This window comes from Typopeltis vanoorti, chromosome 20, assembly GCF_054136105.1.
Source record: "Typopeltis vanoorti isolate ZY-2024b chromosome 20, IOZ_Tvanoo_1.0, whole genome shotgun sequence".
Lineage (NCBI taxonomy): Eukaryota > Metazoa > Arthropoda > Arachnida > Uropygi > Thelyphonidae > Typopeltis > Typopeltis vanoorti.
Window position 1 is genome coordinate 85,397,376 of NC_143568.1, and position 17,898 is coordinate 85,415,273.

The 17,898-nt window shown below is 35.2% G+C and overlaps 1 protein-coding gene across 1 annotated transcript in view; it reads left to right on the top strand.

Moving 5' to 3' along the window:
- Positions 1-17,898, top strand: part of LOC150095623 (serine/threonine-protein kinase unc-51-like) — a 393,781-nt gene that overhangs the window by 166,122 nt on the left and 209,761 nt on the right. The window contains exon 10 of the mRNA XM_090409927.1: positions 7,625-7,707. Within this exon, the coding sequence (XP_090266053.1) occupies positions 7,625-7,707 (83 nt within the window). The remainder of the gene's footprint in view (positions 1-7,624; positions 7,708-17,898) is intronic.

Genomic DNA, 17,898 nt, shown 5'->3' on the forward strand with positions numbered 1-17,898 from the left:
AAGAATATAATTTCTTGGCATCTTTAATTTATATATCCTGTATTTTTGATTAGTCTCTTATTAAATGCTTTTTTGTGCATATTCAGTATGGAGAGGTGAGTTGTGTACATTATCTGCTGTGTAATTCATTTTGCTACTAAGATACTGGTTTTATTCTAGTTCCTGAGTTTATTATAATTTCTGAGGCAATGGGTGTATTTATATATCATAATTTTTTAATGTAAATCTCACTGTAGAAATCTGTAACTGCAAGTGTGCTAAGATGCCTCCATAAACAGGAACTTTCACAAATATCCATGTCATTTTAACTGTTTCTGTATGCTAAATCTAATTAATTGATCAATTTATATGCAGACTAAGAAAAAAATGCTTAAAGCATTTAATGAAGAATACAGTCTGAAAGTCTTTCTTTGCAGAAGGATTTTTTGACAGTTTTCTTCAAGTATTTAGTAATGGAGAACCTTGTTAAAAGAAAAGACAAAACATATCCATTACTATCATTTTCTAAATTATAAGCCATGAAAGTTATCAATGAAAATATAAAGGTATGTGCCTGGACTTTTTTTTTTTTTTTTTAAAGCATATTGTAAGTGGCTTAGACAAAATCTTCATCCTCTTTCATAAAGGATGGATTTTTTTTGTCTATCCACAATCATTCATAGGACTAAGTTTGTCTACTTATAAATTCCTGTATGCAGAAAATTGGAAGCTGTGCCTTCTGGTAATCTGCAGAAATGCTTGGATGCAATTTCTTTCAATCTTTGTTCCTCCATGTCACTCTCACCCAAATGGCAGTATTGCCACATCACCTAAAAATAAATCTGTATGGCATCATTTTTCTTATCTGACTTCTGCATAGATGACCAATATAAATCACTGTTTTTACCTGGAACATTATGCGACATGGCTTCTGTAGCATTCTGTCAGAACGACACCAGAAGAAAATTGATAAACTTAGATACCAAAAGATACCAAATTCAAAAATGATTCTGCTTTTGATAGTATTTCCACCATTTGTGCCTAAGAGATGTAACACTGGAGTAACACCCATCCTTTGTCATCTCTATGCTGTGTTTTACTTAGCTGGCATTGACCTCACGGTGTGGAAACCAGTCCCATATGTAGTAATTCTAAAAAAAAAAAAAAAAAAAGCAAAAATAAAAAAGAGATAGATATATACTATTATTGAAAGCCTGTATAGCTCAGTAGAAGTGACATTTGCACTCTACAGCGCTTGACCGCACAATGAAAGGCGGTCAAATCTAGTTGCCAACTAGAGGAACTTTTTGTAATCCTTTTCTTGATCGGTTCCAGAGTTAGTCGATCTCTGGCACGGGCTAGTGGGTTTTCCCTCCTGGAAACTCGGGTTTTTCATCCCATAAACTCAAGAAAATTGGCCATCAAACCCACACTATTTTCAGACATTAAATATATTGTGTTAGGGTTAGGGACCACCAGGTGGTGGCACTTACTAGCCGCCTTCTTCACTGCGTGCCGATTAATTAGTGATAGCCTTGGGCCAGCTATCTCTGATTGGCTACCAGTGGAGATTGAACTGCCCACTCAGTCTCCAAAAGTTAGATAGCTTAAAAACGGCCTTGCCTACTCCCTATACGAGAACAAAAAAAAAAAAAAGGTGTTAGCTGATTTTTAAAAAAATTTTTTTTATATACTATTAAACTGTCATCCTGTTGCTCTTACCTCAGTGATGTCAGAGTTATGGAAATCACCAATAGTTAACATTTTCCACACCTGGAGAACTTTTAACTAATCAGTTATGATTAATATACATTTCACAGATCACAAGATCCACAGCAGATCTTGCTTACCACTTCTGGACATGTGCCATGGAAGTGTTCTCTTCGTATACTGGTAGAAGATTCTCTCTCTCTCTCTCTCTCTCGGTTTTTCTTATTAATGCAGATGTTCTTCAGGGCTCTGTTATTTCATTCATATACAAAAATGACCTGAAAATCTGTCCATAGTTTGGCTGATTATAGTACTTTCCATTCATTTTAACTCATGCAAACAAGCTTGGTAGGCTCAACATCTCAAGCTTCAAGATCATGTACATTCAGTGCCCTAAACTCTGACCTCATACCATTCTTCATGGGATGATGACAACCTAGTTGCCTTCACTGCTTCCAAAACACAATTTTCTCTCTTTTTTTAATTTTATTTTTTCCCCACAAAAAAAGACTTTAATCATCATCATCATCATCATCATACGTATCAAGGATTTAGGCCTAGTATGGCCTGTTCTGGCCTTAGAAGTCATCGTTGAATCGTTTAAGAGGACGTCCTGGTTTTCTTTTTCCTAATGGCTTGTACTTTAAGGCTTGTTTTGGTAATCTTTCTGTTTTCATTCTTTGAACGTGTTCCATCCATCTATGTTTATATTTTTTAATTTTTTTCAATTACTGGTTCTTGGTTTAATTCTTTCATAATATCTTCATTTCTTTTGTGATCAAATAGGGTATACTTTGCAGTTTTTCTCATAAACTTCATTTCTGCTGTTGTTAATCTTTGTTTGTCTTTTTGTTTTATTGTCCAGATTTCGCTTCCATACATTAAGACCGGTAGGGCTAATGTATTGTATACTTTTAGCCTGGTTTGTTTTTGAACTAGGTTTGGTTTAAATATAGAGTTAATTACTCCTGTTATTTTTAAATATTTTGCAATTTTTATGTTTATATCTTTTTCATTTTCATAAGTGATCATACATCCTAGGTAGTAAAATGAATTCACCTGTTCTAAGATCTTGTTATCTAATACTATTTTAGTTCTTGCTGGATCTTGTCCTTTAAAGGCCATAGTTTTTGATTTTTCCGTTGATATTATCATACCATAATCTTTGGATATCTCATTTAGATTTAAAATAGCTTTCTGTAAGTTATCTTCAGAATTTGTAATTATTATTTGGTCGTCTGCAAAGAGGAGAGTGTTTAAGTTAACTGTAGGTGAAAGTTTAATTCCTTGATGTAAATTTTTACTCCATTTTATTATTATTTCATTTAAGTAGATATTAAAAAGAGTTGCTCAGAGGGGACATCCCTGTCGGACCCCTTGGTTTATCTCTCTTGTATATGATAGCTTTTCATATATACTTGTGACAGCTTTTAGGATATTATTTGGTATTTGTCTTTCTTTTAATATGTTAAATAATATGTTTCTTTTAACTTTGTCAAATGCTTTTTCAAAGTCAATAAATGCAATATGTGTTTCTAAATTATATTCTCTTCTTTACTCTATTATTAATTTTAGGCAGAAGGCTGGGTCTGTACATGATCGTCCTTTTCTAAATCCATTTTGTACCTCTAGAATAAAGTTTTCGGAATATTTCATTAGTTTGTTATTTAAGATTCTGCTGTATATTTTGTAACATGAATTTAGTATACTGATACCTCTATAGTTTTTAGGGTCATCTCTATTACCTTTCTTAAAGATAGGAATCACAATTGCTTTTTTCCATTCTATTGGGGGGATACCAGTTGAGTAAATTTTATTTAAAAATAATAAGAGTCTTCCTTTGAATCTTGTTCCTGCATATTTATATAGTTTATATAGTTAATACTACTTTCCTTTTTATTTGAAAATGCTCAGCTTAATAAAATTCAAGACTAGATTTCTGTACTTAGAATGATGCTTATCCCCTAGCCTTTCTGGCACAAAAACACTTCTGTAGAATCCCCTGCTTCTAAACAACTTGGTAATCTTTATCACTTAACATGTTACATTTCATCTGCCCATCTATTATATCTATAAATCCCAAATCCACCCAAACATGGAATACTACTCTCACATTTGGGGTAGTGCACGTGAAACCCCTATAAAAAATCTCCCAGTGCTGTCTAGAGAAGGACAGTTCTGCTATTTGATGGCTCTCTCTCTGCATAAATACAGGCCCAATGCTGTTCCACAGATAATTCTAGTTTGATGGTCAGAATTAGCATCCATTATTTCCTCCAATTCTATTAAACCCACAATAAATGAAGAGTGGCTGCTCAACATTCCATTGCACTGGAATTGTTGACTCACTGAATCTGCTGCTCTTTTTAATTCTTAATTCCACCTACCTCACAGCACTGGACTGTTTGTTCAAATGACGTATCCTTTGATATTGAACTTAGGTACCTTCACAATTCTAGCCAATGGCTATATCCCCTATGAAACATAAAATACTTTATGCCTTCCAGTTATCCCTCCTGTAACCACGTTCGGCCAGCAACTTTTATCTATTCTCCGAAGGATGATCTTTATCCCCTTGTGTATCCTGGAGTGTATAGTTTCTCGTATCTGCAGCTTAACCTATTTTGGACAGGCTATTAGATATCTGTTAACATATGCCTTGAAGAACATAAAAAATTGCACCCCAGTCATCTATATTGCAAGTCAGGCCTGACTGACCATGCTTTAGCCATTGCTTTACACAGCATTAAATGGGAGAAAAAAACTGTGCTGCATAGACATTTCTATAAGTCAAGACAGACTATTTTTAGGATATGCATCAGCTATGAATACTCAGACATATCTCAACCTCAACAAAATATAGTTGCATTAATCTACCAAACATCTGGGAGACAGACCATTCAATGACCACATTTAGCCTCTCTTTTCTGAATTAAAACTTGTTTTTATCTAGGTTTTAGGGAGTGCTTTGTTAGGGCAAAAGCACTTTTCTTTACAATTTGGATTGTGTTTATATAACTATCTGATTAAATGCTGAGCCTCTGTAACTCAGTCAGTATTGATGAAGCCCTTTGGTCGGAAAGACCTGGGTTCGATTCCTGTCAGTGACGTGAGGAACCTTTATCTGGTCTCTTTCGACTAAAGGTGAGTTAGCCAGTCTCATACGGAGGTAGAGGGTTTTTTTCACCTAGAAACTCGGGTTTTTCATCCCTCAGAACAGCAAACCGGCCCCTTGAACACCTACACACACTTTTCTACAGACATAATAACACTCCTGGAATAAGGAGTACCCAACCTATTCCATAGGGGATTTCAGTTTCGAATGCCTACATGGTAAAGTGTGGGTCTACACGAGAGTGTAAATCAGGATTAAATGCTATATGTCTACCACATCTGTAATTTTCTGTTCTCAGGATGCTAGTTCAAATCTAGTGAAATGCCATTAATTGCAATAAATTATTTATTTTTTCTCTTTTGTTTTGTAGACAGGCTTATATGTTGGTTATTCATAGCTATTATTTTTCAAGAAATTACAACACATACTGAATATTAATTCTAACTTTAATTACTGCTTTCCAATATTTCAGCAACATTACGTTACCATCATGAAGGATCACAAAACAATGATATGTGCATGCAGGCACTAATATTAGCATTGAGGCTGAAGGCAACAGAAGTTTGGCCTAAAGTCTTAAATGACATCCCTAGTGGGCCAAATTGTCTTCTTGGTTGTTGGACTGAAGATCTGAGGAGCTTCTATCCCAAATTTCTACCTCTTCTACCAAAAAAAAGTACCCCTTCTACCCCAAATGAAACTATTCCAGATTTGGAAAGCACTCATTCTCAGATCTTCACCCATTGTCCAAGACCACACATAGCCCACTGGGGCTGCCTTTAGGACTCTAGGCTTGAGTCCTAAAGGCAGCCCCAACTGCATTTAGGACTCAAGCCTAGAGTCCTAAATGCTGCATTTACCATTGTGAGAGTCTGCTGCACATATTATAGTTTTGTTGTCCCTGACGATGCTAATGTAACTGCCAAAATATAGGAAAGAATTAAAGTTATTATAATTAATATTTAGTATACATTATTATGAAAGAGAAGGCTCAGAACAGAAGAGAGTGGAAGAAAAGTTTCTGCTACTAAAAGAAGAACCTGCTCAATTGCAGAATACTAAAGAAGAAGAATACTTTAAAAAAAAGAAAGCCATCCAACATCCATCTACAAGATGGATAGCTGAGATGGACTATGGTCATTGAAGAGGAGGTTGGTTTGGTTAGGAATAACAGATCAAGTTTAGATGCCTGTAAATGCTGGTGCATATCGTTAATATTCATACTGATGTCCTGGATAATGGATGAAATTTTCATGGTTTTTTTTTTGGGGGGGGGTATGTATTTGTTATTTTTTGGAATATTTTGTTGTATTTTTTATATTTGTGTTTTTTACATATGTAGTGATGCTCCATAGGTGAAGCGGTACAGGAAACTTACAAAGTAGAGGCAAGCAACTGAGTTGAGGGACTAAGGCATATAACCTACACAGGGAGTGCCCAGACTCCAAGTTTGGCCTTCACAGTGTCCCCAGCATGCTACTATACTTGGGTTCCCTTCGGGCACAATCTGACAGAGTAAGCAGTAGCAGGATTATTTGCCAACTGATCAAAAAGTCTAGTTCACGCATTACCATCAGCCAGCTGTGGAAACTTCTTTACTGTATTCTCAAATGGAGGAGGTGTTGGCTTCCTAATTTATTAATAATAGTGTGTTTAGCATGTATAGCAAGACCATTACCTGCACTACATGTGAGAACAAAGTTTGGGGACTGAAACAGTCTCACTGGAGACAAAAACATGGCAGTAGCCACTTCAGACCTTTAATATGCTGGAATGGGTTGGGTTAACGTCTTTAACTGGATGACGAAAGACTACCATCTAGAAATATATATTGTAATTTTCATACTTGAACCAATCTTAGGCTCAAATTGGGTGTTAAAGGCACATTATAATTCCATTTTTATTTTCCTTATCAGTTACACACAAGATGTTGCAGCACCTCTCAAGATATGTGGAATTGATGTTGATTTATTTGGTCAAGAGTCAAGAGAGAAGTAACCTATCGATATATTTTTAAGAGGTGTAGTTATCTGAACACTTAGTTAGGAAAACTGTTTCTATTTCATTCCACCTGAAGCAGGAGAAGCTGGTTCAGTAGGTTTGAAGTTGGACTTTAAAAGAATATTGAACAGCTGCTGCTTGCATTTTAACATGCATAGTAGAAAGTGGAGGAATGATGGATGCCAGTTCAGTGGGAAATCATCCATAGAAGTAGATGTGGTTGAAATGGGCTTCCTGGGAGATAGTTATGAACTAAACTAAGATCAACAAAATCATCCTCAACACAGTTACAAGAACTTTTAAAGGAGATCTTTGTTTCATCACCCAAAACATTCAACCAGTATTCAGGTTAGGCTGATAGGCTGATATTAGAATTGTATCATCTTGAGCAGAAAAGTTGGTGAATTTTTTTTTTTTTTTTTTTTTTTCAAGATAGGAAGCAATTGATGGGATGTGTTTTTATTTGAAATGATAATTCCTCCTTGGCTTTAATCATACATTGTTGTGTTTGCTATACTGGTATTTTGTTTTTTGGTATTTAGGTAATAAGGATGTCAAAGGCTGTTTTCATTCTGTAGCAATAACAATGCTATATTGCTCTCTGAAGACTAAATAGGAAGGTGTATAGATATAGTTGTGAATACAGGTTTTGATGGCAGAAAAACAATTATATGTAAAAAAATGGCAGACGCTTTCTCTCTCTCTCTCTCTCTCTCACTCACTCACTCAGGTTATAACCCATTAAGATTGATTCCCCTTGTCTTTCTCTTTTCATTATATTAGACTGTATACTAAATTAAAATTATCTTTCAATTTTAGAATTCCAAATGGTACATCACCAGAACTTACAGATCTTTTACTTTCATTGTTGAAAAGAAATGCAAAGGATAGAATGGACTTTGGTGAGTTGTACTTTTCTGAGAAAGAAAAAAAATCACTTCAAAATTAATTTTACACATTCTTTTAATTTTAAATTTTAGATGTAATACGTTTGTACACATTACTTCTCCTAGTATCATTGGGATATAAAAGATTCCTATACTGAATGGAAAAGCACCACATTTGATCACATAATGATAACATAGTAACCACACAAACAACCATATGGAGGAAATAAATCAAATAATTCATACTTCATATCCATATTCCTTCAAGTGTCTAAATGTCATTTGATTGGATACTTTGCATTCATGTATTTATTGACATGTAAACATATCAGGACCAGTGTACAGTGGTTAAATAGACTGTAATAAGGTTTGAGTGTCAGGTAAAGCTTTGGAAAAATTAAGTTGATATCTCTTCTCTTCTATTCTCATATTAATTTGGCCTATTAAACAAAACAGACATCTTAACAGGAGTTTCTATGTGTTATGTTCTTCACCTCAGTTTCAATTCTGTTCATTTTAGCTTAAATAAAGAATATTATCTTGCCATCCGATATATTATTATACAAGTATCTCTATGCAGTTAGAGCAATCATTGATCCTTTTACTAGAACAAGTGGACTGAATTCCAAATGTAATCCATTCTTTATTGTTATTTATTTAATTTTCTTAATTTTATATTACTGTTCATTCCTACAGCTTTTACATTGAATTAACTCGCTTCTAAATTATGAGGTGAAAAGTGCTACTCCACTTTGTTTTCTTATTTATTTTTTGGTTAATTAGTTAATTATTTCTTATTTTAAGTAAATGAAGAGGAGGGAGGGAACAAAGAAAGTATAGAATTTTTTCATTCTTTAGTTTTTGTAAATTTGCAATCACAACTACTAAGTGTGTGGCATTTTTTTAAAAATCAGAATTAAAATTTTTAATAGAAATTGAATGTAAAAATTAGCACGATGCAATTGTATAGGAATATGAATAGTAGCAAGTATTTTTTGCATCATTAATTGTCTTCAGAGAAACAGTAATTCAGTCTGGACAGTTTGAACACTTGCTTTGTTAGTGCTAAAATAGGCTTGAGAATATTCATTTTCTTTGTTTCAATCAACACTAAAAGAAAAGCTACAAAATTCTCTACAAAGCCCAGACAGATTGAATTTTACATGAGCAGAGAACTCAATTTAAATAGTGCAGTCATATTGAAAAGCCAAACGGCTATTTTTTTCTGGCGAGGTTGAACAGTTAAGGGGATAAAAATCCCTTATTGTTTTTCAGCCAGTAAGCGAAACAAAGATCGAAAACTACGATCTGAACATTTAATGCCGACGAACTGTCAGCGTATCCAAGCGTAAGTGACCACTTGGTAGTGCCACACCACGGCAACTCGTTGCAAAGGTGGAGCAAGTTCCCTCACTGTTCTTGATATTTTCTCATAATGTAAAACACACCGCTCTTAGGAGATGTAGTACTGTTTTACATTATGAGGAGAGGTCACTACCAAGACCGGTTTCAACCTTTTTTGAGGTCTCATCAGTGAGTAGCTAGACCTAGAATATCAGAGTTTAAGTGAAAAGAACTTACATACTTTTGCTATACGATTGCCAGAAAGGTGTGTCACTATATTATATTATAACATAGTATTAGATGTAAAACCTCCTCATAATGTAAAACAGTACTACATCTCCTAAGAGCAGTGTGTTTTACATTATGAGAAAATATCAAGAACAGTGAGGGAGCTTGCTCCACCTTTGCAATGAGTTGCCGTGGTGTGGCACTACCAAGTGGTCACTTACGCTTGGATACGCTGACAATTCGTCGGCATTAAACGTTCAGATCGTAGTTTTCGATCTTTGTTTCGCTTACTGGCTGAAAAACAATAAGGGATTTTTATCCCCTTAACTGATCAACCTCACCAGAAAAAAATAGCCGTTTGGCTTTTCATCTTAGTTATACTATGTTATAATATAATATAGTGACACACCTTTCTGGCAATCGTATAGCAAAAGTATGTAAGTTCTTTTCACTTAAACTCTGATATTCTATGTCTAGCTACTCACTGATGAGACCTCAAAAAAGGTTGAAACCGGTCTGGGTAGTGACCTCTCCTCATAATGTAAAACAGTACTACATCTCCTAAGAGCGGTGTGTTTTACATTATGAGAAAATATCAAGAACAGTGAGGGAGCTTGCTCCACCTTTGTAACGAGTTGCCGTGGTGTGGCACCACCAAGTAGTCACTTACGCTTGGATACGCTGACAGTTCATCGGCATTAAACGTTCAGATTGTAGTTTTCAATCTTTGTTTCGCTTACTGGCTGAAAAACAATAAGGGATTTTTATCCCCTTAACTGAGTGCAGTCATATTGTTCGTATTATTCACTGGGGGTGAAATGGTGAGTATGCTTCAGTTTTAAAGGAAGTTGTTTTCACAATATTCTAAAAACATCTAAAGTGAAAATATTTGAAGCACTTAAATGTTTTTATTTGTTGACCACTGTCTAGCATATAAGTAAAAGTGTTTAATTTTGACTGATTACAACCAGTGATTATCCTTCAAAAGCTAGGCAGAACATCATATCTGCAGTAGCTCATTATTTATTTGTTGCGAGGGGTTAGAGAGGATTGGTTGTCAGGTGAGTGATCAAGATGGTGACAAGTCCATAGAATTCTTCCATGTGTTAAGGCTTAAATGCTCTGAGAAACTCATGTTAGAAGTTTAATGGAGTAAAAGAGCACTGGGAATGGATTAAAAATAATATTTAATTCTACTAGTATTCCTCCAACATGAAATTCTCCCTATAAGGACAGTAGGTTATAACATTTGGTTGATAGCTGGAAAAGTGGGGATATGAGAGAAAGATATAAGTAATAAAATGGGTTTATAAGATTAACACTGAGGAAATTTTTCATTACATGAAAAAGAGTGAAGAAAAAAAAAGTTGTTATCCATGGAATTGTATATGAGTATGGTTAACAAAATGTAAGTAGACTTTTTTTTTTTTCACATGGAGTGTAGAGAATGTGTGGAATGTGTTGCTAGGGGTGCTTGAGTACTTTGTCACTGAATTGGGTTTAAGAAGAGGTAAAATAAGTATTAAATAATGGCTGGCATGGGCCTCCTGCAATGAGTCTTTGGACTTCATAGAGATGCTTGTATAATCATAATATGAAGTTTATGTATGCAAAAAATTTAGTGAGCACCACAGAGAATAAATTACTCTAGATATACATACAACTTCTTTGATAGTCATATATTCAGAGTGATTTATTCTCAATTTCAACTTCCTTGGAAGTTAAAATTGAAAATCAACAGTTCAGTTAAATTTACTTTTGGAATAAGGTTAGAGACAGAAAATTTTGTTTATTTTTACAGTCGATACTCACTACAACAAATACCATTATAACATCCTTGCTCACAGGGGGTGCTTAAGGGTCAAAGCTGTATAACTGAGAGGAGACCTCCACATAGCCTTTAAAGGAATGTGGAGAACCGACCAGGGCTTCTGATCTAATGTCCAATCCTCACCTTCTCGTGGTTCACCCTGTTGGGAATCTACCTGGATACTGAACGAATGAGGATGGGCTGCAATTTGGGATTTAGCTGACCAGTTGATGGTACAACATGACAAAATTTCATGCCGGCTGGAGCGTTGCCCATTTACACAAGGCCCCCGTTGTTTTCGCCAGGGAACCAGGACGAACAGCGAAAAGTCAGCTACTGGAACAAATCTGAAAGCACACCCCAACTCAACATCGCCAGAGTTAAAGATCAGTACTATCAACATAAGAAGCCTGAATGGCAAAGAAATGGAGCTAGCTGAGGAATTAGATAAGTACCAGATCGACATAATAGGGGTGACTGAAACAAAAAAGACAATAACTGGTGAGATCTTTATGAGCCATAAATACAAAATGTTATATTCAGGCAATAACATTGAAGGAAAAGAAGGAGTAGCCATAGTATTCAACACAAAATACAAGGGTAATCTTCTTGAATGGCAGGCAATCTCAAGTAGAGTGATGTAGGCAAATATTAGAATGGGGAATTGGACAATGAGACTTGTTTGTGCCTATGGTCCCACAGAAGTTTCTACTAAGGTAGAAGTGGAGGAATTTTTTGATGCTTTAGAAGAAGCAACTGACACAATGAAAAAGGAAAAGTTGGTCCTTGTTGGGGATCTAAATAGCAGAGTAGGAAATGATTGTGAGACATACAAAAATATTTTGGGAAAATTTGGAGAAAAGAGCAAAGCTAATAATAATGGCAAATACCTGTTGGATTTCTGCTCAGGACATGGAATGGCTATTACTAACATCATGTTCCAACATAAAAATGTTCACAAATTCACATGGAGAGAAGAGGCAAGGAATAAGAAAAGTCTCATTGACTATGTTATTGTTGATAGCGATGTTTTCTCTCTGGTGCAGGACACCAGAGTGTACTGAGGATATGAAATTGGAAGAGATCACTATTTAGTCTTGAGCAGGATAAAATTTAATTTCATATCGAAAAGAATGACATGTAAGAAAGTCTTAAAGTGAATAAAAGTTGAGCAACTCTCAGATGTGAACTGTAGACTAAAATACACAAAGATTATTGAAAAAAATTGAAAGAGTCTGATAACAGGAACCAAACCTTGGAGATTCAGTGGCAAGCTTTGAAGAAAACACTGATTGATTCAGCCAGAGAGGTATATGGTGAGGTTGTTTGCAAGGATAGAAAAATCAGAACTCCATGGTGGACACAGGAAGTTAAAGAGGCAGTGAAGGAAAAGAAGAAAGCATATCAAAAGTTCCTGGCAAATAAGTCAGCTTGTGCTCTTAGAGAATACAGAGACAAATGTAAGAAAGCTAAACACTGTGTAAAACTAGCTAAACAAAAGTCATGGGAAGACTTTGACAAGAACATAGAAAATTAATATCAAGAAGGTGGTAAAATATTCTGGAGGTTGTTGAAGAAGTTCAGAAATGGAGGAAAGAGTGCTGTAAAAGGAATTAGAGATGATAAAGGTGACATGAAAAAAGGAGAAAAATATATCCTTGAAGTATGGAGTAATTACTTCGAAAAATTGCTAAATGAAACAAGCAGTGATGACAGCACAGTGGTAAAAAACACTGACCAGGCATGCAGTCAGGAATACATATTCATATTTGAAGTACAAAAAGCCTGAAATGTGTGGAAAGGCAGCAGGAGAAGATGATATTCGACCAGAAATGCTCAAGTATGGAGGTATAAGTCTTACAGTGGCTGTACTGCATAGTCCAGAAGGCCTGGACAGAGGGACAAATTCCTAATGATTGGAGTAGTGCTCTCATAGTACCCATATATAAAAAGGGAAATAAAACTGAATGTGAGAATTACAGAGGTATTTCCCTACTGAGTATTCCTGCCATGATTTATGCAAGTATACTTGAGAAACGGTTGAGAAGAATTTTGGAAGAAAAGTTTGGTGAAGAACAAGCTGGATTCAGACTAAGTAGAGGCTGTCAGGATCAGATCTTCACTTTATGACAAATAGTTGAGAAATCATGGGAATATAACAAACATCTGTATTTAAGTTTTGTCGATCTTGAAAAAGCATATGACAAGGTGCCAAGAGAGAAGCTATTCAATACTCTACAGTTATATGGTGTCAATGGGGCATTATATCAAGCAATACTTAGTCTTTATTTGAGCTGTAAGTCAGCAGTTAGAATTGAAGGAATTACAGGAAGATGGTTTCATGTTAAATCTGGTGTGAGACAAGGATGTACATTATCCCCTCTGTTATTCATTATCTATATGGATCACATTATGAAGGAAAGTGGTATTAAAAATGATATCAGAATTGGAGATGTTAATGTCAGCTCTTTGCTTTATGCGGATGATGTTATACTTCTAAATAATTCTGCTGCACGTTTGCAAGATTCTTTGACTAAATTGAATAACTTGTAATAGATATGGTATTGAAGGTCAGCAATAAAAAGACAAAGACAATGAAAAACGTTAGAATCGTTGAAAATGTCAACTGCGTTGTGAACGGAGAACCTGTGGAACAAGTAAAACATTTCAGCTACTTAGGCACGATTTTTATTGACGATGGTAAATTAAATATGGAAATAGATAACAGAATCATCAAAGCTGGTATGGGGAAGTCAATTGAATAAATTCATATGGAATAATAGAGAGAAATTAGTCAGAACACTAAATCATCTGTTTACTAGACAGTGTTCAAACCAGTTTTAACTTATGGATCTGAGAGCTCGGTCAGAAGTAAAACACTTGACCAAAGACTAGAGACTGCAGATATGAGAGTCCTGAGAAAGATTAGAGGCATGAACAGATGGCATCAATGGCAATATCATATAAAAAAACAAGGATATTAGAAAAGAACTTGACATTGTCAGCATCCAGGAATGCGTTAGCAGAGCTAATCTCAGGTGGTATGGTCACTTAAACAGAATGGGCGAAGAAAGATTAGCAAAACAAGTGTTCTCTGCCAGGTTGGCAGGAAAATGACCCAGAGGAAGATCAAGATATAGATGGATTGATACCGTACAAAGTGCCTTTCATGATAGAAATATAAGATCTGATAATTTTGAAGTCTTGTCAAGTAACAGACTGATTTGGAGGAAAATTGTAGATAGAAAGTTAGTAATGATGTAAATTTTTTATGTAGTACTATCATATCCTGATCACCCCTTGAGAGTACCTGTCAGGAATTTGATGATGAAGTTCACTATAACAAACTACTAGAAATATCCCAACCAAAATCTGATAGTTACAGTGCTATGATAAAAAAAAAATTGCTGTTACAAACTATCCACCATTAGACTATTTCTGTTCCCTAGTAGTTTACTATACTGAAGGTTAGCTGTAATTTAACTGCTCCTCACTTAAAAGTAGGTGTTTATTCATCAGTTTTCTGCACTGAAAATGAGTAATATACATGTGGAAGTTGTAGAGACCATCCATGAAATTCCAGATACTTTCTGCTTTAAACAATTGTATCTAGATGAAGCATGTGTGTATGTGTGTATAGTATAGGTCCAGTGACTGTTATATCATCTTCTAAATCACTGGTTCTCAACCTTTTTCCACTTGTTGTACCCCTGTTAAACCCATTTCTATGAATTGTACCCCTTGTTTTTAAAATAGCTGTTTTTAAATACTGACATTTATTGTTCCATTACTAACGTTTTGCATTTTGTTTACTTTACTTCCCCCCCCCCCCATTACTGATTATTATTCGTGTATCCCTGAATGGCCAGCATGTACCCCCCGGGGTTACGCATACCACCGGTTGAGAACCAATGTTTTAAATAAATAAATAGTGAAGGCAGTGAATATAATGAAGTTAAGTGGAATAACTGGAAGGAGATCTTTATGTAGGCTTTTCAGAATTGTGGAGAACCAAACTGGGACTTCTGATCTAATGTCTAATCCTCACCTTTGGTTTGCATCCTGTAAGTAGTTATCCACCGATACAGTGAATGAGATGGCTTACAAATTGAGATTTAGCTGACCAAACACTGTTCTTATTATCTTAAACCATAATACAAAATGATGGTATAATATGATAGAATTTCATGCCAGCTGGGGTGTTACAGGTTTCAGTAAAAAACATTTGAGATTTTTCTAAGTAACAAATACCTGATGTTATATTCAGATCATCAGAATAATAATGATCAAGGAAAAGGCATAGCTATGGTACTCAACCCTATGAGGAAAATCTTAAATGGTGAACAATATCAAGTGGGGGGAGATGTGGACAAATATCAGAATGGGAAATTAGACAGTGCAACTTACCTGTGCCTATGGTTCCACAGACGGTTATGCCGAAGAAGTGGAGGGATTTTTTAATGCATTAGAAAAGCTTTGTTAAGGGAAGGTCATGCTTTAGTAATTTGGGTACATTTTATAATAGGATAACTAGTGTATTGGACAGAGGACATGCTTATACTGTGATTTATTTGAATTTTGCTAACGTATTTGATTGAGTACTGCATGATAAACTACTGTTGAAATTGAGCAGGATAGCAGTGGATAGTTATTTGGTAGCTTGATTATGTAGATGGTTGACTAATAGGAGCAACTGAACTGTGTGGAGGTGCAGTCCTAAAAAAGGAAGGTGACAAGTGGTATACTTCAGAGTTCTGTTTTGATACCACTCTTATTTAACATATGTATCAATGATGTAATTCATGGCATGAAAAGAGATATTCATTTGTTTGCTAATAATGCTAAATTAGGAAGAGTAATGTCAGGAAGTTCTGATGTGTGTGTTGCTACAAGAGGATTTGAATAGGTTGGTGCTGAAGAATTGGAAGATCATTTTGGTGTTGCTAAGTGTAAAGTTATGTACTTTGTCCAGAGAAGATAGATTGGGGTTTATCATATTTGGGGGAACTATGCTTCCTCCACCTCCTGAAGCATAGTTCCCCCAAAAGATCTGAGGATCTTGGTGGATAGGGAAATGAAATTTGGGGGACACTTTATGAAAGTTGTATGGATGCTCAGAAACTTGCTGATATAATCCAAAGAATGCTGACATTGTACAGATAAGGAGGTGATAGTTCACTACATAAGGCATTAATTAGACCTTATTTGAACTTCTGTGAAGATCTGGTTATCTAGTTATATTGGTGATATAACATTATAGAGAGTGCAGAGGTGAATAACTAAGACTGTCTCAGGACGCTGAAATATTGAGTATTAGGATGGATTGAGGGATTGCGGTCTTCAGAGCTTTGGGAAATTGGAGGAGGGGATGATTGAGATTTATAAGTTGATGGGAACAACCTATCAAATAAATATAGGGGAATTATTGCATAGAATATAATGGGTGCGAGAACAAGAGGACATCACTGGAAAGTGTAAAAAGGTCACATAAGTAAAAATGATATTTTTTTTTACTTGGCAGGTGGTAAATGAGTGGAATTCATTTCCAAGTGGTTGGTCAGTACTCCAACATTGAATGTCATTCTTATAGATAGACTTATACATTGGTTACTCATAACTATTAATTTTTCAACAAATAACAACATATACTAAAATATTAATTATAAAAGACTTCAATACTTTCCTATATTTTGGCAACATTGCATTGTTGTCATCGGGATCACAAAAACAATGATATGTGCACATAGGTACTAACACTGGGCAAATGAAGCTGAAGAAAGGGAACAGAAGTCAGGCCTAGAGTCCTAAACAGTGTTCTCTAGTGGGCTAATTTGGGTAGTCTTTGCCATTGGGCTGAAGTTCTTAGAAAGTATGCTTCCCAAATTTGGGGGCAGTCTTTCATGCATCCGAATTTGTTGAGGTTTGGAAAGTTATTCAGGGCTGATGCAGATTCAGATCTGCTTTGAGGTTTCATGAGAAATGTTGTGTTTTTAAATGGTTGAGAAATCATTATAATATAACAGTGATCTGTATTTAAGTTTTATAGATCTAGAAAACGCATGTGACAATGTGGCAAAAGAAGAGCTGTTCAAAAGACTACAATTATTGATGTAAAGGAGACTTTATATCAAGCATTATTTAGTCTATTTGAGTTGTAGTAGTTAGAATTGAAGGAGAGATGGATGGTTCGGTGTTAAATGAGGTGTGAGACAAGGATACACATTAACTCCTCTGTTATTCAATCTATATGGATTGAATGTCTATATGAAGAAAAGTGGCATTAAACCTGATATCAGAATTGGATATGTTAATCTCAGCTCTTTACTTATGCAGATGATGTTATACCCCTAAATAAATTCAGTACAAGTTTGTAAAATTCTCTGATTAAATTGAATAACTGCTGTAATAAATTTGGTAATGTAAATTCTGTAATAAATAGATGCAATTCTTACTGAAGATGGCAAAATAAATATGGAAATATAGGCAGCAGAAGCAAAGTTGATGTGACAGGAAGTCAACTGAATGAATAAATTTATAGGAACAATTAGTTAAAATACTAAACTAGTTATATACAAGACATTGTTCAAACAAATTTTAACTTATGGATCTGAGAGCTGGGTTAGCAATAAAACACTGGCTTAAAGACTGGGGAATGAAAGATAAGGGAAGTGAATCGTTAGCATTAATGCCAGAATCATATTAAAAACAGGGTTATTAGGAAGAGTCTTGACATGTTTAGTATTCAGTAGTGTGTGTGCAGAGCTAACGTCTTGTGGTATGTTCACTTAAACAGAATGGGAGGCGTGGGTTAGTAGCAGAACAAG